At 36.4% G+C, this 23,520-nt stretch overlaps 3 protein-coding genes across 4 annotated transcripts in view; 1 reads left to right on the top strand and 2 right to left on the bottom strand.

The window, feature by feature from the left end:
• LOC109414978 (unconventional myosin-XV) overlaps positions 1-12,887 on the bottom strand; it is a 98,351-nt gene extending 85,464 nt beyond the window's left edge. The window contains exon 1 of the mRNA XM_062851933.1: positions 12,053-12,887. The gene's annotated coding sequence lies outside the window, so the exon portion shown is untranslated. The remainder of the gene's footprint in view (positions 1-12,052) is intronic.
• A 3,538-nt stretch (positions 12,888-16,425) lies between these two features.
• On the top strand, positions 16,426-18,662 carry LOC134288141 (uncharacterized). Its single transcript, XM_062851930.1, has 2 exons — positions 16,426-17,050; positions 17,464-18,662. The coding sequence occupies exon 2, from the start codon at positions 17,658-17,660 to the stop codon at positions 18,660-18,662; it is 1,005 nt and encodes a 334-aa protein (XP_062707914.1). The 5' UTR covers positions 16,426-17,050; positions 17,464-17,657.
• Positions 18,663-18,678: 16 nt separating this feature from the next.
• LOC115268892 (uncharacterized) lies at positions 18,679-23,346 on the bottom strand. 2 transcript variants are annotated; one of them, XM_062851928.1, is made up of 7 exons: positions 23,279-23,346; positions 23,186-23,246; positions 22,792-23,127; positions 22,316-22,725; positions 21,475-21,747; positions 20,202-20,550; positions 18,681-19,002 (listed from the first exon to the last, which is right to left on the bottom strand). In XM_062851928.1, exons 2-7 carry the CDS (start codon positions 23,193-23,195, stop codon positions 18,830-18,832), a joined length of 1,551 nt encoding a protein of 516 aa, XP_062707912.1. In that variant the 5' UTR covers positions 23,196-23,246; positions 23,279-23,346; the 3' UTR covers positions 18,681-18,829. The 2 variants fall into 2 exon arrangements, with proteins under 2 accessions (XP_062707913.1, XP_062707912.1); XM_062851929.1 differs by lacking the exon at positions 21,475-21,747 and having other exon boundaries at positions 18,679-19,002.
• Positions 23,347-23,520: the final 174 nt, after the last annotated feature.

Here is a 23,520-nt window from a genome sequence, read left to right as displayed (position 1 = left end):
AATCCGCTTTCTTCCAACCTTTATGCTAATTATTACTGTAAGCACATCAACCGTCACCGTAAAAAAATGTCGCGTCGCTCTATCGCATACCGCTGTAGGCTCGTTTTAAGCGTCTGTGTGAAAAAATGTAATCGGTTTCGCCATTTTTTTGTCGGTTGACAGAACAAATAAAAAAAATATCCACCATAAAGAAATATGCGTTAGATGTAACGATCCAAAAGATGTGCTGAAAAAATCAGCAAAAAGTTGAAATTAGGAATTTCCAATCAAAGTAAAACATTTCCGAGAGCCAACCGAAAGAAGACTGGGAGAAATGCTTGTCTCGAAGGCAATCATATATGTGGAGACACTATGAATGCTCGAAGGGTATATTATATTTGGGAACAGGTTTCACCGCTTTCATTCATTCATCCATGCCGTGTGGCATTCCGATGCCAAATCAAAAGTGATATGTTTTGTCATGGCGAAGCGCAGGATCGCCGTTAAAGTTAAACATCGATGGAAACGAATTTTGGAAACCCACTGGAAGGTACTACGCCACAGTGAAAGTGTCACGTTGCTAGTTGGTATTCACTGAGTGATGCGTTGTATAAAGGTACTTTCAATAAAACCGATGACTCGTACTGGATTTTTGTTTATTATCATCTGCAATTTATATTTGCTTTCAGCCTATGGAGAACAAAAATTCAATTGGTTACCTATTTCATGAGTGCATAACGCCCCTTGACGATAGCTTTTTAGACTTTAAGAGTTGATAGCAAACTAAGTGTAATATTGACTAGGTCATGTCGTTAAACGATTACTTTAGTCGAGCAAAAAACGACATAAACGTAAACGACTATTTTTTCACTTGAAAAGATTATCTTATTTCAAATCAATGTTTTGTTGCAGCATTAGCCTTGTTACCCAGAATAAACGCAATTGAGAAAAACAATTATATTGTACGTTCTATTAATCAAAATGTATGTTATATAGAAGCACAAAAAACGAAATGATTTTTTTTTGCAATTTCTCATCGTAACAGGCTGTTTTACCTCACGCAAGTCTTAGCAATTAGCAGTGCTGTAATGGTTCATTACAGCACTGATTTGCGTTGCGTAATGAACCATTACAGCACTGTTTTCAGTTTTGATCAACTTCTTGATGCTTTCAGGACGCAGTTTTGAAAAATTTTGACAACTGCACAGTATAACCTCCTATGATCAGACTTTCTTAAGCATGTCTATGATCATCAGTGTGCAGTTTGATGAAAAGGTTTTGTTGAAAACTATAGTTTAACACTTCTAATTAACACTTCTAATTCCCTGAAAACGATCTTGGCATTTTGAGCTCTGTTCCTCTACTGCGGTGGGCACCAACTAGATTTTGAGTTCGGTCGAAACAAATCGATAAAATTTTATACTTTTATGTGAAAATGCTTAGAAAAATGCTTGTATTTGAATATTTGCGTGAAATGAATAATTTCACAAAATGAGAAAAGCGTTGAATTTTTGTAAATATGTGTTAGTCGTTAGTGTAAAGTTAAATTTGGTCAATGATTTGGAAGAAGCCACTACGTGAAGACACACAAAGGGATCTTAAATAATGGCGCGAACCAGTTATGCGAAGAGCTAAAAACATAACAGATTGAGGTTGGATGGAAAACTGAAGGTTTACTACACTTCTGAAAAGTGTAAGTGAAGTGACTGATTTTGAAATTTGTTAGTCATATGATCAAGCTCGGACTAGTGTAACGTAATAAACACAGTTCTACTCATTCAGTTTATTATTATTTCTATTTCCGGTTATTCATTACCAGTTTTCAATCTGGCTGCCGTCAAGCAGCACCATCAAGGACAAAAATGGACGGTGGCACATTCGCTGTGAAAGTTGATAGTTCAGTATTGGAAGATAAGAAGAGGGAACAGATTCAATATGAGCCATTATGGTAAAACGACCTACCCTACTGTTTAGTGTCACTTGATTGTAAGTAAAAATATGTTGAATTGTAGAATGATATTAACGTTTTGGAAATATCATGAAACTAGGGGTACTGTTCCTACTGCTCAGCAGGGTGCTTCCATTTCCATCCTACAAAAACCAGAGGATCGATTTTTTTTAGAAGGGAGTTCAAATGATAACATTCAGTGAGTCGGATTCGTACCCGAATAATCACGCTGTTGAAGCTGTATTACTCTATAATCTAAATGAATCTATATGAATAATGAAAGTTATATTTTAATTCTTTAATGGGAATTGGCGCGGTGCCACTATTGTTGACGTACTGCTTTAGTGGATCCACTTCCCACTTCAATTAAACTTCAATAGTTTATATTGGGCAATAACTATGTACAACTTCAACAGCGTTGGTCATTGGGTAATTGCTTTGTTTTCTATTCGTTCGATTACTTATGGCACCGCAGACAGATTTTCACTTTTTTTAAATTCCTACAGTCTTACATTCATCAAAAGATCCTTATGATGATTTTTTTTTAGTTTATCAACTCAAGAATTTCGCTCAAATTCTCAATGCATTTCCAACCTGTTAATGTGCTGTTATCCGTAGTTAACCCAGAGCACCAACTAAAGGCTGTTTTCGGTGAGTTTGTTCCTTGTTATTCAACTTCAGTGGATTCTATTTCAATTATTTTATTAGTTCAGTCTTATACCTTATGTCATAGTTTGTATTCTTATATTCATGATGTCCCCTTTTGTAATATTTCTTCATTGACTTTGTATAGTTCGTCACCATGAATGTCGACTTTATTTATTTTCTTTTCATTTTGCCACTGTTTGGGACATTTTTTTTCTATACATCTGTGTTGAGCGATCACCTGCCGCGGGTGATCGATTGTTTGCTTTCCGCGAGAAGCGAACAATAACGCTGCAGTCTGCACGGAGAAAACAAAGTACCCAAATATAAGTTTATTTCACCCAACTTCGGGGTTGAGTTCGTGGAAGCGACGTTGAAGTGGGTTTTTTACATTGGATCCCGTGCGGCAAAGTACCTACCGGCTAATTTTTTTTCACCCAACTGCTAGATCAAAATACTCAAATTTGAGTTCAATGCTGTTTACTTAATTTTGGCTTCCCGCACCGAACTGTCAAAGTTGGGTTGGTTTGCTCTTCGCTCTCTGACAACAACAAAGAGAGTGGATGAGAGAGGAGACAAAAAAGAACTCAAAAGTGAGTATAAAAAAACTCAAATTTAGGTACTTGAGTTTCTCCGTGGCATCTCAGGCGACACACTTGTCGTGTGCGAGTTGCGGCGGCGCGGGTTTTGGTTGTGTGGAGGTTGATTGGACGTTGTTCTAACACAATGCTAGAATAGCGTCGGGTTGGCTTCTGTGCAGCCTGGGCTTGCGCTACCGTGACTCTTATATGGCATGTGTGTTGCTTGGAATAGTATGATTCAACCTCAAAAGTCATATTACTTATCAAAGAGAATCCTGACCCAACGATACCTTCCCTACTAACAATCATTCCTTCCTGCAGCCTCTGGTGGAGACGTGCGGTAAACGCCAACTTTCACATAACAAAGGTTGCTACTAACATTCCTTCCCTCTTCCAACCTGACTGCAAGGACGTGGCCGGCGCCGTTATTCTACCGTTAAAGCGAGCCTCTGAAGCGTGCACAGTGAGAATATTGACCACTCCCAGTCAATTATTCAGTTGATTCATTGTGCAACTGTCATTGGTCCGGGTCAATCACGGAGTAGCAACCATAGATATATGCAGTCAGTCTAAGCTAAGCTAAGCTAAGCTCAAGAATTTCGCTCAAATTCTCACAGTAAACTTTTTTTTAATACTTCGTAATTAATTTGTCGGATTATAAATGTACCTTCATTCAATAGAATAATGTGTATTGAATGTTTGAAAATTTCTTGTGTAAATGCAAGATGTTCACTTTGCCCCACCTACTTAAGGTGCCATTAGACTGTTTGTTATTATGACAAATATTGGCCATTGAAGTGTTTTTAATCCTTCAGAAATCTTTTAGGCGATTCCGAAAAATCTCAATAACTTTGTGAAAACTGAACCAAATCGTGTCAAAATTTCACAGCACATAGTATAAATAAAATACTATCAAACGTGTTTATCCAAATAAGGTTGTTATATAAATATTTCAATTAATGTAGCTTAGTGTCTACAACAGTGACATGGGGAGACTTGATCCCTCGAGGATTACACACACATTATACATGTGAAAAATAAAATTCTATTTGGAAGCCTCTATTTACTCGGAATCCTAGTATATTCAATGATAAAACGTGTCAGATAATTATTATTTTATTACACACCATTAAAAGGGGGATCAAGTCTCCCCATTTTCAAAATACGGCATATCCTTAACAATTTAAGGAAATCTTATAATTTCAAATACACCATATTCATCAAAAATGTAAGAAAACTTGAAAAGAAAATGAACAGGAAGCTTCTGGAGTTATTTTCCCTTTAAATTAAACATGTACTTAAAAGGGGATCAATTGTGACCCATTTTTGAAAAATACGTCATAAGACATGCCTCCATAAAAACAAAGTTTTGGAAACTTTAACAATAATTTAAAGTCCTTCTGTTGTGTATAAACTTGCAATAGATGTTTACCTGCCATTCTGTACGAAAAATGGATCTAGCTTTGTGTTTTTTCTTAATGTTACAGGCAAATTAAGAAAAAGGGATCAAGTCTCCCCAGTCTCCCCTAATTTGCGGGGTTACCATTTGTCAGACTGGAAAATCTGTACGTGGTATGGTTAGCCTACTTTTGCCTTGGAGAGTTTGAAAAATGGTTAAACGACAGTTGTTTATTCTTTATTACACCAACGAACCTAACCTCAAAATGACTGACAATTATCAGGTCATTTTGACAGATCCAACATGAACATGAAAAGGACGGCTACAAGATCGATAAAGTAGAATATATTATCCGTCTTTTTCCTGCATGTGTGTGGTCTGTCAAATAAACCTGAGCTAGCTTTGTTGGTGTAATGAAGAATAGTCATCTACAGAATGAGAAACGCTATTTACAGTTTGTGATTATGCGGGTATCCTTTGACACATACCTACGCGTTTTTCGACTACCACTTGTAATCTTCCTCAGTGTCTGTTATCCACTCAGTGACACTGTGACTGACACTGAGGCAGATTACAAGTGGTAGTCGAAATACGCGTATATGTCAAAGGATAAGTACAACTGGGTGAAATCAAATGGTATAATAACTGATTACACTCATTCAATTCATTGAAAAGAAGATTTTTTTTGGATGATGATGGTGATGATGATGATTTTGTTTGCGTCACGACCATTTTTTATGGTCCCATAACATGACGGCCCAATTGCATGTATTTTTAAGACAAAGATGCTTAAGTTTATTTGAAATTAAAGTTGTATTAAATTGTTTCAAACGCCGTATCCAGTTTTTTATCTGTATTAACGAGATTTTTTTTGTTGGGAGTGGGATTCGATTTTGGGTCCTCGGCGTGAGAGTTACGTGTTTTAATAACCATCACCCCATTCACACCAGGTCCGCTCCACGTATTCAGTTTTCGTTAAACAAAAGTTTCATAGATAGAAACTCTGATATTTTAAGCGATATATATTGGCATCTTTTTGGCTTCAGTTGTCTCGTAAAGCTACAGCGCGTGTTTCGGGTTTTCAGCATTGGCACTGAGCGGAATTACATACAGTTTATTTTTAAACTGAGAAACGATAAGCTTATAACGTGCGTTATTACGAGTTTAACCGACGTAAGCGTGGTTTAAAAAATATCTATGCCCGGTATATACTTAACCTTCTACTTCCCATGGTTGCTCTAGAGCACCATCGATTTTTGACGAACTTGAGACAAACGGAATCAATAGTGGAACTATTGAAAAACAATCAAAATACTATTGATTTACAGTTATTTTTTTTTCTTTGCTTTCGGAAAATTGGTCCAATTTACAATAACTTTTGTTCGAGCACTTTTTTCGGAAAAGCTTTCTTGGCATAGAAATACTTGATCAAAGTCGTGGGAAGGAAAGGGTTAATTAAATTTAATTCACAAACATACAATTAAATTATTGTATTCTTCCGACAGCTGGCTGCCGGAAGACTAAATCATATCAAAGGTTGCATAGCTCACATCACTTACCATTATGAATCCAGTACTGTAGAAGACTTCAATAATGCGAGATATATTACAAATTGAAATTGTAAAAATTGTAACTAGTCCAGAAGTTGAACAAATTTAAAATATTGATCATAAAAAGTAATTAGAAAGTATTAAATACAGGCCAAACATGTCTAAAGGTCCAATCTGCAGAAGAGAGGCTCTCTTTGGTTTCTCTCTCTTTCGTTATTATCTCAGCTGTGTATTTGTATTTTGATTGCCTCCTTGCATTGAACGATGGTCAAAACAATCGTCTTTTGATTTGTACTGCAAAAATAGTTGAAAAGTGTACCATTACATTGTAATAATTGAAAGAGAAAGTAAAGAGAGCCTCTCAAATGCAGATAGGACCTATTGAAATGTTTGGCCTGATTTCCTAATTTACACTTGCAATTCTTTTTAAATTTAGGTATCTCCAAAAGTAGATAATATCTACTAGATATATGTGTCCCACTGAAAATTCCAAGACACTTATCTAGCAATACTTTCAAACATTGCTACAAAATGTTGAATAAAAGCTTTGCAAAAACAAACTTAAGAAATCGCTTAGAAAATGTCTAAAGAAATTTCTCAGGATTTCGTTAGAAATTCTTTTTCGAGTTCAGTCAAAAACAACACCTATAATTATTTTTGGAAATTAAACTTTCCCAAATCTATCAAAATTTCCTCTGAATTTTTCTTTCTTTCTTCCCTGGAGCTGTCTGGAAAACAACAACATTCTGTTTGGAATTCTATCAGACGTTCCTCCAGAACTTCATGGAAATTCCTCCGTCATTTTTTGCAAAATAATTTTCTATGAATTGATTGCAACTAATTTTCAAAGATAATGTAAGCAGCTTTTCAGAGCACGTCTTCCGCAAAATCTCAAATCTGTGCTTAATCCTGTAAATTGCCAACAACAAATTCTTGAACAACTAGCGGCTCGCAGTATCTTTCTTAACCCTTCAGGACGCGCGCTGTTGTAAAAAGTGCAACACTGCCAAAAACCCTCGCTCGAGGTTTACAGTGCGAACGCGGTGCAGTTTCGGTTGCTTGATGGCGCGCGTCTTGAAAGGTTAAATTCAATTTTGGCCCGCGATAACGGTTAGGCTGAGGATCACTGCTCTATAATATGTGAGACAATATTGACACATTCTTCGGGCCCCGTATCATCAATACCAATTTTTCAAAGTTGAGTTATGGCAAATTTGACATTTTTATCACATTCTACATTACTTTTGTCATTCAAAAATGTATTCGACATGATATGAGTGTGACAATAAATATAAATTGAACGACGAGTAAGATTAACATTGAAATCGTGATTTTAAATCTTTTAGGCACACTTTTAATCCAAACTATCGTATTTTAAACACCAACACACTAATTTTTCGAAAGTCTTCCATCATTTGTAGATAAATGTATGTAGATTTTTTAGCATAAAAAGATTTTTAATCGGACTTTACAACTATGAAATATGGCTGATCATAGTATGGGTTTTTATTGCGTTGTAACGTCACGAAAAATCAACATTTTTAAATTTTATTCAAATACGGAAAACGTTACAAATATGAAACTTTGTATGCTTTTTGTGCTCAAAAAGATCTTTCAAATGAGACTAAAAGAAAGAAAATCGGTACACGGAAACCTGAGTTTCACCTGGTTGAAGTTTGCGTTGTAACGTCACGAAAAAAAGTTCTGTAGAAAAGATCAAATCTTTCTGGCTTGGACGGCTTCTGAATTGGACAAACATAGTTCTATATTCAAAACAGTTTCGTTCTCGTTGTGTATGAGCTCTTTTTCGAGATATCGTTTATAAATTGCGTACCATTGCCGGTTAATAAACTACGTAGACTTTTGAAGGACGGGGGAGATGGTGTTTGGACAAAATCTACGATGTAATTGTTCTGCGATATTGTAAAAAAAATTAATCGTAATCACATACCACTCAAACCGGAAATGTCTGTGATATCAGTGGCCAACAGACGAAACACTGACGAAATTACAAAGTTATTAAGTTGGTCGAAGACTTACAGTTGATGGATAGTTTGATTTAAAGTTTCACCAACAGGCGGCGTTAGAGAACTTACAAATTTTAAATTTCATACATCTCAGGATCCCTATTACATAGAAATACGATTTCTTCGGTTGTTTGGTAAGTAAAGGACTTGCAGCTGATTTACCAATAGATGCGAGATTTTGCCACTAGAAGACGTTATTTTCCATTTTGCAAAAGCAGGCAAGGGATTAGAATTTCTTGAAAAGTATTCTACAAGCTGGAACTTTTTTTCACTTCGGACATATTGTATTCAAATCAAATTGTAATCGATGAATATATAATTCTTAACTTTCAAAATTTAATTTGATTTGATTCACTTATTCCTTAGATATAAGAGTTAATAGAACAACAGTCAAAAATATTATTCTGCTTAAAGCGCTCCATCTTTGTGTAGAGCTAACCAATCAAGTCCAAAATTGTAGAAATTACAGATAACAAGATGAGTAACTATCAGTCAAATTTGAGAATTTCTGATATATTTTATAAAAAGTTACGGCTTGTTGAATGTGTTTTCGGTAATTAATAAAATTGGCATGCTTTTGAAAATTTGCTACCACCACTGTGTGGCAGAAATTAATACCATACGGCTATTAAACTGAAAGTCCTTGATCTACCAAACAACTTTAATGAAGCAGCCATCTTTCCAATTAGGGGGTATCCATTAAGTACGTCACGCTCAGAGGGGAGGGGGGGGTTCTGAAAAGTGGGGCTAGCAATGCATTTATTTATACGCGAAACCCGTACGAGGGGAGAGGGGTGTTGAAAATTCCCAAATTTGGCGTGACGTACTAAATGGATGCCCCCTTAATCACGATCCTGCGATAAGTAAAACTAAAAATGTGTATGCCCTCTAGCACCTCCTAGTGGGACGATTTAAAATCATACGGCCCATCAATTGAAAGTTCTTGACCAACCAAACAATTTTGTCGAGGACACCAACTGTCTAAATAGTATGGATCTTGATATATATGGGATGGATATTACGTCAGTGTTACATCTATTTTTGATATAACAAGAATCACCGACAAACAGACGTAACACCTACGAAATTGAAACTCATATATCTCGGGACTCTAATTACTTAGACTTCAGACTTTTGGAATGTTGATGTCTTTGTAAAAGTTGTTTATCTTGTCAAGAATTTTCAGTTTAAAAGCCGTTTGGTTCAAGTTTCTAACTGACTAGTGGTAGTTGAAATTTTGAAAAATCATTCGCTTTATATTTATTCAAAAAATATTCAACATGTTGTAACTTCTTATAAAGTGCCCTTATTGTAAACTTTTAATAAGCGTCGCCCAGTGTGTCTGAATCTAACATCCAATAGTAAATCAGCTGTAAGTTTTTGACTTATCAAACAACTTATTGCCAAAGACACTAACTCTCTAAGTAATTGTGACTTTGGCATATATAGGATGGATTTTTTTGTCAGAATCAGGTCTACAGTATGACCCATAAAAAAAATGCGAAAGTTTTCGAAGACATTGTTCACCTGCTTCCAATCGATAAACCTTGCATTTATCTATTGGATAATATAGTCGAGGCACTAATTTAACAATAGCATAGGAACATTTACTGATTTGAATCATAAACCATTGATAAGAATAATGTTAAAGATAAGGATCTCAAAAACGTCCTCGCGCCAGAGGTGTTTTTTTAAGGTTGTAATTTTGGTCAAATTGCTCTCAGTCACATTCAATTAAATTTTATTTCATGAACAGCACTTTCGTAGTTAGACAAGGTCTCCAGGCGATCGTTGCTGCTTTGGACAAGTGAAAAAAAAAAATATTGTCTTATAAGTTATGGGACATTTACTGAAAATAAGAGTGTACGACTAATGGACATTTTCAGAAGAACAGATGTATGAAGCATCAAACTGTTGTTAAGTACTACTTATTTGTGTCTATTATAAACGTAGGTTTATAAGCCTTTTTTAGCAAGAAATTATTTTGAATTTTTTTCAAACAGCTTGAAGTTATTTATGGATCTATCTTATATAAGGCTTTGGAAATATGCCACATTTTTTAGTTATTGGTTCCTAAGCATTTAATATTGTTATCAAAAAGTTTTTCAAATGGCCGCGTTTTTAAGAATACATATTTCTGCATGATTTCCATGTATTTAAAAGTTTTCATTCTAATTCGCAGAGCTCCGAAAATTCGAGGAAACATTTATTTTTTTCAGAAATTGATGGCACCTATTAGATATCCCATATACGTAACCAATGAATATTTTGACACAAATTTGAGATATCCTGTATGACAATCACCTCCTTATAGTAGCCCTATCTAAAAAAACTGAATTCATAAGAAATATTGCAACAAAAATTACCAAAGAAAGAAAAAAATGGATTTTCGCATTATTTTATGGGTCATACTGTATTTGTCTCTGGAATCACAGAAATTGATGCCCCTAAGTGGTATGCAGATCCTCCTCAGGTATGTATTTGGTTCAATAACTGCTCGCACATCTTAAAGCGTTTTTAATTGAATCAATGACATTGCATAAATTATTGAAAAAATGTTTAATTCGACAGCGTGATTAGTTTTATGCTGCAAAATCTAAATATCTGGCGGTGCGAAGTAATGAATATCAACGGTTTAGTCTTTGGGACAATATTAGATGAATATGGGTGGTACTAGGCCGAAGATGGGTACCAATAACCTTCATGAAGGAGTTTTCATACTGGTGATAGCAATAACTTGGCCCTCCGAGCCATTTATCACAAAACGGATTTTCAATAGAATAAAGTTGCTCTTGGAGCAGTAAAAATAATGCAATAATATATTCACAAATTCGGGTAACTTTGTCTGATTATTCTGATTCTCACATGATGTGCATTTTCGTGACGTTACAACGCGAGCAGAACCCTGTTGGAAACTGAACGGGCGTTGTAACGTCACGAAATGTAAAAGCCGATAATTCAAAAACAAATCCGAAATTTAAATGTTTTATTCCATTGAATTGAAGAACAAACCAATAAATTTCAATGGTGGAAAAAAAAAATCAGAATATCATAAAAATCCGAGCAGATTTTTTAATATGTTGGTAGCGCGTTAGAGAGGATCGGATTCTAGCGCGTTGTAACGCCACGCTACAAATACGCATTTTGAACACGTTTTTCTAATGAAAACTAAATGTTCAATAGGTCAAATATATCAGAAATTTTACAAGGAATCCGAATATAAAAATATATTTTGAGGTTTACACTCGTTTTCATGAGTTATAGAGGAAAATCTGACCACGAATGCGTCAACACGTTGTAACGTCACGGTAGAATGTGTCTATTACCCACTTATTAATCAGATATGCATACAACTGAGCACTGTCGCCAAAGAAAAAAACATATAAAATTAGTTTTTTGATTATGCATATATCCTTTGACTGTAGTATTCACCCTCTCAAGACATGTTTACTTACAAAATCTCGAGTTTCTATTATTTCTAACGATCATGCTTCTAATAACCAATCAACAGGTTCGTCGCTTGTATAGATTGGAAGTCTTTTGCCATTTGTTATATATCTGTCACGAGAAACACGCACGCGTTTCAGGAAATCGAAAACGAACGTCAGGAAACAAACGAACACCGGCTCAGCAAATAGAAATCAGAAGTGACCTCATTTCCATGATGGTATCGTATACAGGCCTTGAAAAAAATGAAAGGTCGATCGGACAACGGATTCAGATTTCTTGACAATATACGATTCACCTTTTAATCGACGATTTTCTGATATCATAATTCACACACAGCGGAGGTTCACATTGCTATTAAACATAGAATATGTTTCAATGGTCTTATGATGTACACCTTTTTATCACACCTACTATGCCAAGCATAAAAAGAAAAAAAAAAGAATATATATGCATAACATACAAGTTGTACAAACCTTAAGATGATAGTTCGGAGAAATTCCTTTCCACTGATATTTCGATTGTCTGTGTCAGAAAGATACAGGTGTGCCGCTTAATATGCTGGATCAATGGTATGCTGCTCGATCGTCACCTCTTTTCTTTATGTTCACATACACATCTGCACGCATGTGTTGTATATTGATCATAGAACAGCTAGATCAGCTTGTATACAACGGTGTAAGTGATAGATGCAAAGGAATTTGTCACGTCACTTGTTTTTTCCGTGTCGATCAGATCACTTTATGAATCAATTTTTAATCCTTTATAAATATTCAAAGAGTGAATATTACTAGTTTTTCCACACAATTTTCCATCCAATTCCACATTAGAGTATTCAACGTTTATTCACTTTGTTGATTTAAGACGTATATTTTCACCAATATAGCCATTAACAATCAAGATGGCTGGCAAATCCTAAGTTCACACTAATCTTGCACAAAACTTGCATATAGCATTATGAGAATTCAATAAAATTGCACTTTTATGTTGATTTCATTGTCATAACTGTACACATAGTTCGCACCCGTGATATATTTTTCCAATCCCGTCGTAAGTGTATAGTGAAACTGTACACGTAGATAAAAAAAATAAACCAGCCTCAACCAAACCTATGGTTTTTTTAACACTGTATTATGATTATCATTGATTTTAAAACCAAAACACTATACTTTTATTTTAAAATAATAAAATAACACTGGTCCATAGATGACCTTCTTTTTAAAATGAGTGATCTGCTTGCGATAGCCGCCGTTTTACATGATGTTGAACTGTCAAGCCCTGCTAAGAAACTGCTGCAAAGCGATCGCCTCAGCAACCAGACTACTCGCGATCGCGAAGGTGTTCATCACCACATAGATAGGTAACCTGAAGAAAACGATGATGCCCGCCTGTAAGGGGCCTCTGTTTCTATGTGTGAAAGCAAAACAGGCGGGTTCATCACCTGTAAAGACGAGCTCAGGAATGTGCAACACATCCAAATGGCACACCTGTACCCACGAATACAGGAGCCGGCGATAACCATATACAACGTATTTGAGCAGTGATATCAAATAAAATTGAAAAAAAAAAATGCACAGAAATAAATGCATTAGAATTAGAGCGTTAATGATCAATCATCAATTTTATCTTAATTTAATCATGGTTAATGATTAAGATAAATCAAAAATTATTAATCATAATCACGAAAACTTCTCATTTAATCAAATCATTAATCTAAATCACACTGTTTTCCTAGTTTTATCATTAATTAGTACCGTAAAACGGAGTATCATTGATCAGCGGGGTAACATTGATCGGCTTGACCGACCTCATGAAATGATCAAACAAGCATTTTACATTGAATCAGTTTTTACTATCGAATAGTATATCGTAATTTGCTATCATTTAGCTATTACATGACTAGCAATTTATGAAAATTGAATTTCATGAACATTGAAATAAATCGATTTTTGCTTAACTGTGTTTCGTACCGCAATGAGATACATTGTCAAACATTCATGCTTGACATAAATACTGGATACAATATGAGCTTCGAAATCACTGTATTACTTCAATATGAGATCCTAGAGTTTAATTTAATGAATGAAACTTTTATGAAAATCATCTTTTTCAATAAAATATACGATTTATCAAAAGCGGGCCATCAATTCCTTAAACCATTGCCTACCTTTAGGCGTTATTCGTGGTTTAGAGAGCTTTATTCCTAAAATAACTAAAAAAGTACATAACTTGTAAGAATTTGGACAACATATTCGAAATCAGCGACCCCGAATTTAGTAAGTAAGGGTACTTTCAACACAAACGAACATTGATCACTGACATGATAAATGTTACCCCAAATCAACAAAATCAAAATTTAGATTAAAACGATTATTAACACATGTGTTAAAGTTTTACAATACTTTTTCGAGTTGCTTAACACATACTCAGAGGGTCAGTATCTGTTTTAAAAATATAAAACATGTAACGTTTGCTTTAACAAAAGAATTATCCAAGAAAGATAGAAAATTCTGATCAATGTTACCCCGGATTACGGTATATGAAAAACTTGTGCGGCTAGACCAGTTCTGCTAGAAAGTCACGTAAAAACCGATATTTTTCGAATATTTAAGGTAAATGTCACGGACCACCTTTGAAAAATGCTAAATGATATTCACCGTGATCACCCGGATAAAAACTAACCATAGAGTGTTTGGTGAAAACCATTCCTGCACCATACAGTGTACCAGCTACAATAATGTATATTGTAATGAAATGGTTCACTAACAGCTTCGCACATTGTAGCTACTATACATTTACATTCGATTTTTATGTAACAATATATTATACTGCTTTTCTTACGTTTGAACCATTCACTTTTCCGAAATACTATTTTTCCGTGCATTTTTAATTATTTATTCAATTTTAGATTTTTTTTTCGTGCTTTGTTTTGTTGATGTTTGTGACTTTTTTGATGCAAAGGAAAGGAAAGAAAAAAGTGAATAAGTTGAAACATCAACTTAGAGTCAATAAAATGTTCAAATAAGTAGTAACCCTAATAAACCAGCACCATACACTGACCGTAAGGCAAACGGTAAAACAATACCGCATACTGTTCGAACTGTATCCCAAATGGGTGGTTAAGCACATCTTATGGTTATCGTTTATGCGGGAAACCAGATGTCTTAAGAACTGCATATCCAAGAGATATGGCGGGCTAGGTATGCAGAGTGCGATGAGAGGAATACGATTGACGAACTTTATCTTTGAGGTAGAGCCATCTTTAACATATGGACTGGACTGAATACTGAAAGAAATTCTAATATAGGTTCGTCTGTGGGTTCGCATTTTAACCTAACTTATACTTAAATCGAACTTGACAGTTTTCTCATGAGTTGTTATGTATTTCCCCGTGTATTTCAAACTTTAGTCAAACTGGAGCCTCAATATTGCAATAACGGTTAAGCACGCTGTAATCCCAAATAACAGAACTAGCTGAATAATAGTTTCTTAAGCTCAAGTTTGCTTAAGAGTGGTTTGTTCCACTCGTGTACAGCAAAAATGTTTGTTGGGATGATACTTGTGTTCCTCGTCACCCACTTCATGCAACTACATTACTGCCGTTATAAGCATATCTGTACCATGTTCAAAAATGTGCAACTGAGAAAACTGCGATTAAAGTTGATAACATATTTTTCTATTTGATCAACAAATACAGTACCCCAACGGCACACGCAGCCGTATCTATATATATAAAAATGCAGTGCCCAAGAAACAACCACAATCTCTTATTAAACTAGTAGGTCGAATAATAATCGTATAATAGCATTGTATGCTGATTAAAAAGTCTTGCTGAATAATGTAATGTATAAAGGTAGCTCCCTTCAACATTATAGCACTATATCGACTTATACCTTTGGCTTAATAATGTGCTTTATAAACAATTTTTAGGTGTTTTTATTATTTTTCTCCAACTAAATAAATTTGCTGAATAGCTAGTCGAATGTCTTTAGATGTAGCGCTTGACTAGTGTTTATACAATGTTGGCTCTTAATACTGAATAGCAGTTTTACTACGTGCTATAAAAGTGCTTGGAAAACCAATTAAATTGGTATTATAAAGTGTGTCCAACAATATGCTGGACAAATGTCGTACCTATTGATTGTGATGCTACTATGTGGCTATTTACATTTGCAGGATATCAACCATATTATTTATCGTATAAACATTGTACAGCTTTATTATTCAATACCACACGGCTTGCTGATTAGTGTGCTTCAAATGGGTCTATTCAACGTATACTCCAAATCTTATACGGCTCGTCGTATGAGTTACAATAACAACTGTGTAATATGTCTTTTAAGACAATGTGCAAATACCTTATTCAGCATAAACAAAAATCAGCAAAACAACAAATTACGCCGACTGGAACATTTTCAGTAAAGTTCTGCATTGAAGTAATTTGGAATTTACTAGAGAAAATAGTACCCAAAATGGACAAAATATACAAAAAATATCGAAAGAGTGGATCATACTATCGTAAACTGAAGAATACGCGTGAAAAATATGAGATTGCAATGAAACATCTGTTTTTCGGAACCTACTGCAAAGACCCCTCGGAAACTCGGCCACGTTCTACTGGGCTTAAATGTTCTCCAGACACATCGCGTCTTTCGATAGAGAACCCTGTAGAGACCTTCGATCAGACGAGTAAGTAATAATATTTATTCCAAAATGCTTTGTTGTTTGTAAATCTGCGTAAAATATTTTCTCCGTAACAGGCGAATGTCACGATGGTCCAGTTAGAAGTAGCGCTACGGATCATAGCAGCCAAAGCGTCGCCAACGAATTTGATCAAAACCTAGATCAAAACAACCTTGCAGACATAATCAACGTTTCATGTCCATCAAATGACGTGTCATGCGAGGTGTCCTCTGCTCCTGATGTCTCTGAAGGAAGAAGTAGATCGGAACAAGCACTGCGAGTTTGGGCACTTGATCACAATATCACTCACATCGCTTTGAAGGATTTGCTACATTTGATCTCAGTAGAATATAACGATACTAGTCTACCTCAAGACCCCAGAACCCTTTTGAACACTCCACAAAACACGGGAAAGCAATGCCTGCCAATAGCTGGTGGTACATATTGGCATCACGGCGTCAAACAGTGTTTAACAAATTGGTTTGGAGATCTATCTGAAGATATCAATATTAGTATTAATATTAATATTGATGGTTTGCCTATCCATAAGAGCTCAAAGTTTCAACTCTGGCCCATTTTGTGTAACGTACATGAGTATCCAAATCTACAAACATTGCCTATTGGTATATTTCTCGGTAAAAGCAAACCCGCTGATCTCGAAGAATTCCTTACGCCTTTTGTGGATGAAATAATTCCAATAATCGAAGAAGGACTTGTTGTTAATCATCACACAGTAATACTTAAGATTAGAAGTTTTATTTGCGACTCACCTGCAAGAGCTTTTGTCAAAGGTAAATTATTTAAATATTCTATTTACAACTAGTAGCACAGACGAACATACCTTCGTTCACTTCTCATCGTTCCTTAACCTACCGGTTAGCTAAAATATTCTGTAGTTCACAAATCGTTCACCTATGGCACCTGCATCGTTTTTAGTTAGTGAAACACAACGAGATTAGCATTGGACGATTATGTTTTTGATGATGATTTCATTTACAATTTGTTCCAAGTGATAGGTCTGTTTGTCTGTGCTAGTTAATTTTTATAGTACTTTTCATTGCTGTACTACCAGTAATCATTTATCAGTCTCGTCTTTACTATGCTTTCTATTCATACAGGACAGTTATATGATTACATACATGCAGTGTAGACATATGCCTCCTATACATATTTCAAGTAGGACTACTTTTTTATATAATTTTAGGTGTGGTGAATTTCAACGGAAAAGAAGGATGTCTAAAATGCACAATACATGGAGAATATTCGCAAGTTTCCAGAACAGTTGTGTTTCCATATCTGCATTGCGCTTTGCGTACTGATGAACAATTTCGTCAAAAAGCATACGAAAATCATCAAAGTGGTCCGGATACTCCTTTACTAAAAATCCCACATTTGGACATGATTCAAGATTTCGTTATTGCCGATTCACTTCACCTATTGGAACTAGGGGTAATGAAACGCCTTTTAACTGGATGGAGAGATGGCTACTTTGGATTTACTGGAAAGTTGAGTGCCTTTCAAACACAATGCTTATCATCTGCAATTTGTGATGTGAAGCTACCCAAAGAAATTCACCGTAAACTACGAGGGCTGGACTGTCTTGCATTTTGGAAAGGTACTGAGTGGCGTTCCTTTTTGTTGTATGCTGGGATCGTTGTTCTAAAAGACGTATTGGATGAGAAATTGTACAAACATTTTCTGTTGTTCTTTACTGCAGTAACTATTTGCTCATCGGACATGTATGCACATATGCGGGCAGTCGCACAAGCCCTTTTCGAAAAATTTATTGAAGAGTTCAAGACAATCTATGGAGAACAATATATCACTAGTAACATTCACAATCTGGAACATGTGGTAAACGATGTGAATCGTTTTGGTTCGTTAAATACCATATCCGCTTATCCGTTTGAGAGTTATTTATTCCAAATCAAAAAACTTCTTCGGCAGGGCAACAATTGCTTGGAGCAAGTAATAAACAGAATGCTCGAAAAACAATCTGTAAAAAAAAATAACACAAATCCTTTTTCCAAATTCGTTCCGAATCTGGTTACCCGGAACGGAATAGTAGAATGTGAAGTTCAAGCAGGAGTATTTATCAGTAACACATCTAGAAACTCGTGGTTTTTGACACGAAATTTAGAAATTGTGCAAATGGTAGATGGTTCGATTGATTCGAATAACGACATAAACATAATTGGTCGTCCCGTCAAAACCTATTCAAACTTTTTCGAGATTCCGATTAAATCATCACATTTGTACATATTTATGGCAGGGTTGAGTATGAACAATAAGAAATCTTACGGTGTAAACGATGTTCTTTGTAAGTTCGTTGCAGTTCCATATCGCGGCAAACATTTTGTATTTGTACCGCTACTTCACACGATAAATGTATCCCCTAAATAAAAATGAATGTAAATGTTCAGTTTGAATACCTTTGTTTTATTTACTGATTCACATTGATAACATATTCATATATCGAATTGATTAGAACAAAACAGTCAAAAGTTAGTCAAATTCATTTTCAACTTCTCAAATAACAAAAAAAAAACAGGTTCAAAAACTGACACCTTTCACTCATCGTCATCTTCGTCACCAATCGTGTTTTCTTTGTCGTTGTCCTCTTCGGAATCATCATCCAAATTGTCGGAGACATCCAAGTTACCGGAAGCGTCAATTTCCACAGCTTCGTGCTTCATTTCCTGGTTTGAAACGTCACCGCCTTGATTATCGTTACAGATGTCCTCTGGAATGAATGAATGTATTTAGCATGTATACATATGAGTACATCAAGACTAGTACAAAAAATAGATTTATCACAAATATGACTCAAAATCTATAGATAACAAAAGATAACAAATGGATAGAAAACATTGTTTTGTAAAAATATATGCTTCCTGAAATATATTTTAAGCACGTCTATATCTGTTTGTCTGTGTTTCATGAACCTAAGGTTACCTACTCACTAACCAAACGGTTGGTGAGATCTGCCAGCACGATCAACACGATCAACCAACTCTCTCAGAATGCTGCTATGTTTGATCGTGGTAGACATACATAGCATCAATTCGAGCGATTTGTTCTGTCTTGTTGTTATTGCCAGGTTTGACCAACCGTGTAGGTACCCTAAGAGGCCGTACACAAATTACGTCACGCTTTTAGGGGGGAGGGGGGTTTCGCAGATCGTGACGAATTTTACAAAAAAATATTAAGGTTCCATACAAAAAGTGTGACATAGAGGGGGAGGGGAGTTGAAAAAGGTCGATTTTTGCGTGACATAATTTGTGTATCACCCCAAAATCTTGACACTTAAAATAAGAAAGTGTAGAATTAGCTAACTATAAATACACAAAAATAAAAATGAAAAAAAATATAACATAAAATCGGTCAGTCAATATGAACCAAAGCATGCTCACTGCCCATTGATTTTATGTTACTTATATTGGGGTGATGCACAAATTATGTCACACAAAAATCGACCTTTTTCAACCCCCTCCCCCTATGTCACACTTTTTGTATGGGAGCTCACCATTCTTTGTATGGATCGTCACGTTCTGCAAAACGCGTGCTGGCGTAATTTGTGCATGGCCCCTAGGCAGTTCAAGCGGTATTATACTGGTCTAATCGGCATTACTTCAACTGTACTATACTACATAGTACTTTCATTTCATACAGGATTTCATAGCACTATGCTGCCCCCAACACAACAGTCCCATGTGAATAGGAAACCCAGCAAACAAGGGACCGTTATGCGAATAGGGGCAGCATGGCTGAGGCAAAAAAATATTTAAAAAAAACTGTAACGTCCAAAAATTATTTATCATCATTGGGGGTAAGAAACCAAGAAAAACAAAATAGCCGAAAATGTCAACGAAACGGTAAAAAAGAAATTCACCGAGACAAATCAGTGGACTAAGCCCGAGATTGCTTGTCATCGTTACTTACCTTGAGTATTTTTTTGTTTTGAGTTCTTCGCCCGTCGATGAATCGTTGACTGTCGCAATCCTTTCGCTTGACAACGAGATTTTGCGTTCCTCAAAACCTGCTTGAAGAAGTCCTCCATCAGTTTAACTGAAAATGTCGAATTCACAGCGTGGACGATTTTGAAAAAAGTATCCAAAATGTGTTTGCAATTCTTCATTGGATATTTTGGCACGTCGGATTTACTGCCGCCACTCCAGGAGCAGCTGGTCATCACACAGCGTTGAAAAAAGCGATCGATCAGAGCGTAACACATATTCTGGCCGTTACAGGTATCTCCGATAGGGCCAATCATCTTCCGCATGTGAGTGATCTGCAATTAAAGTAAAATGGGTTATATGGATATGAAACAGAAACGCATCAGTTTGGAGTACCAAGAGTGATCAGTGGTAACACCTTTTTTCGAATTTGATATAACTAACCCACCAAGGCCACACCCGTAGTAGTCAACATATTATAAAACATCAATTTGGAGTATCAAGGTAGTTCAATAGTAACGCCCTGACCGTACCAGATTAAGTGTATATGGGATTTATCATAACTCGGTACCCACGACCACCTCCTCAGGAGACAAAATTTAATAAAACGTTATTTTTGAGCATTTTGGGTGTTCACTGTTGACTGTCACTATTGTAATGTCAAATCCCATATACACTTAATCTGGTACGGTCAGAGTGTCAACACCCAAAATGCTCAAAAAAAATTAATATCGTTTTATTAACCCTCGAGCAGTCGCGTCTTTGACTACCTGCAACGACGCCACGCTCATGCTGTGTACCGCAAGCGTGCATTTTTCATGGTGCGTGTACTTAGTACACGACGCGACCGCTCCCGGGTTAAATTTTGTCTTCTGAGGGCGTGGTCGTGGGTACCGATTTATGATAAATCCCATATATTGCAGATTACACCCCAAATTGGACTATCGCACTTTTATTGGTACGCCTAAAAAGTGTGATAAAAGTGCACATTTGCCTCGGATCGTCTCGACGTCTTCGGTGCACTTATTCCTCCATTTACAAGGAATAAGTTCACCGAAGACCTCAACTCGATCAGACGTGGCCCTGTGCTGCAATCATACTTTGAAGGTGTGTGCACACTATTGTGTCAGTCCAATTTGGGGTGCAGTCAACAATACACTTTTATTAAAATTTGCCTCCTGAGGGGGTGGTCGTGGGTACCGACTTATGTCAAATCCCATATACACTTTATCATTCATACATTTACTAGATATACTCACAAGCTTCTCCTGATAAGATGTATTTGCCAACTCCGTTTCGAGTTGCTCAATTTCCTGTACAGTCGACGCAGGCGAAAATTTGAAGTTTTGGTCAGTTGTGTCGTTGTCATGCCGGCGAACACGCAGGGCGGCTTCTATCTTCAAGTCGAAGTCGCTTTTTATTGCAGCAACGGATTTTGTGAAAGATTCGTCCATCTTTCTTGCGACAGCTTCAATAATTCGATCACTCGCTTGCTCGATCGCCTGAACGATCCTTTTTTCCGAATTTTGTTCCTAAAAGTAAAAAGCATTATAAAAATTAAAATTATTTTAGGTTTTTTCCTTATTCGAAAAGTGTAACCTGAGGGATGGGCTAGGGGGTTGTACATGGACAATTTCTGCGCTATGTAATTTTTGAACGTTCCCTTACCTAATTTTTATTCATAGTATTAGCAAGCAGCTATTCTAAATCATATATTCATCACAGACAAACAGGCGTAGCATATTGCATGTGTTTTGGTTGGAAATAAAGTCGCGGAAGGGTGTGTTTGATCAACTGTGACTAAGTGGCGGTAGTGTATACATATAAAACTCACACAAAAACTATGCAAACGCCGTGGGTAGACCGTCGGCCTAACTTTTTTTTAATTCAGCGTTAGATCGTTGTGCGATAATAATTTAGTGTTACTTCTGTTTATCTATGCATTTTGTCCACTGTCTTCGCCAAAATGCAAATCGCCCACTGACTTCGGGAAGATAAACAGCAACATGATCAGTAATGGTTAAACTAATCCTCTTAATTTGTAGTTTTCTGTAGCAAAACAAATTTCCAATAAAATGGTATATGCAAGGATGTTCTTACCTCATCATAATTTTCCATGTATTCCTCATGATAGCTGACCTCCTCCTCTGCAACCTGCGATTCAAGTCCCACTTCTTGAGAATTCTGTAGTAAAACTTCGACCTCTGATGCGCTGAGCAGCGACACTTCAGATTGTTCGACGATTTGATGCATGTCGACAGCCGCTGCAACTGGAACAGACGGAGCAACTGGGATGATTGATGCAGAATGAGCCATCGCATGAGTGGCCGGAGCTTGTTCCAGCTGAGCAGGGCTCTGTCCCATTGCCAGTTGAGTCGGTCCGGGTGCTGGTTTACTAGTCACAGCCTTCATGACAAAAGAAGGGGGCGTTTGCCTCGGGACCATCGACTTTCTGCTGATGACCAAATGTTTGACGCCTGGTTGCGGCTGGCTGGCAGAGGATGGACCAGCTAGAGAAAAAAAAACAAACTTTTTTTTAGTAATTCGCAGCTAAGTAAGTAAGAGCAAATACAAACCTTGGCTGAGCATATCATTAAAATCATATCCTTGGGCAGGTTGACTTTTGTGTACCCTTTTCTGCTTTTTCCGCGGAGCAAAATCCGATGTGTCCGTCGACAACCCTGAAAGTTCTGCTGCTTCCTGCTGCGCTTTCTCGTAGGTAGCAATGTTCTTTTTCTTCATAACACAAGGGATTTTTGTCCAAGTATGTGATGGCTTTGATGATGCATCCTTGGAGAGCGTATGCGCATTTTTGTTTGGCCACAGCAATCCATCCTTCTGAACCCACTGATGCGGCACGACCGACAGCATTGGGCCCTGGGCTTCTTGCGTTTGAACGACGGCAAAGTGAGCTGAAATGGAAAATTGTGGTGAAGTGTTGTATTGAATCCAAGTAAAACAAAATCGTACCTTTGCTCATTTTTTGTGTGAAGCGTCACGATGTTCAATCACTTATAAATAATGAAAATTAAACCGAGAAACTGTTGTAGCCACGGATTTTCAGCGACGAGATGGTTTAACACTGAAAGAGACAGATTTTACGAGCGCACTGTTGACAATCGAAAACAAAACAAATAACAACAAGTCCTCTATACGAAAGGTTGTTTCGACGATTACTTCGTTGTTTCAGTTACAACACAACTCGTGTACAGCTAGTGTGCAGTAGTTTGTGGTGGGTCGAGTCTTGCACTAAATCGACTGCAATTAGCCTAACAAACATTGACAAAACAAACTAGAATGCTGTT

This window comes from Aedes albopictus, chromosome 2 (assembly GCF_035046485.1).
Source record: "Aedes albopictus strain Foshan chromosome 2, AalbF5, whole genome shotgun sequence".
NCBI lineage: Eukaryota > Metazoa > Arthropoda > Insecta > Diptera > Culicidae > Aedes > Aedes albopictus.
This window is presented reverse-complemented; position numbering and strand designations above follow the sequence as displayed.

Coding starts and splice junctions, on each gene's coding strand:
- LOC134288141 (XM_062851930.1), top strand. CDS start 17,658: ATGATTCAAGATTTCGTTATTGCCGATTCACTTCACCTATTGGAACTA.
- LOC115268892 (XM_062851928.1), bottom strand. Junction 21,748..22,315: donor ACATGGAAAATTATGATGAG/GTAAGAACATCC, acceptor TTTTACTTTTAG/GAACAAAATTCGGAAAAAAG. Junction 19,003..20,201: donor AAAACAAAAAAATACTCAAG/GTAAGTAACGAT, acceptor CATTCATTCCAG/AGGACATCTGTAACGATAAT.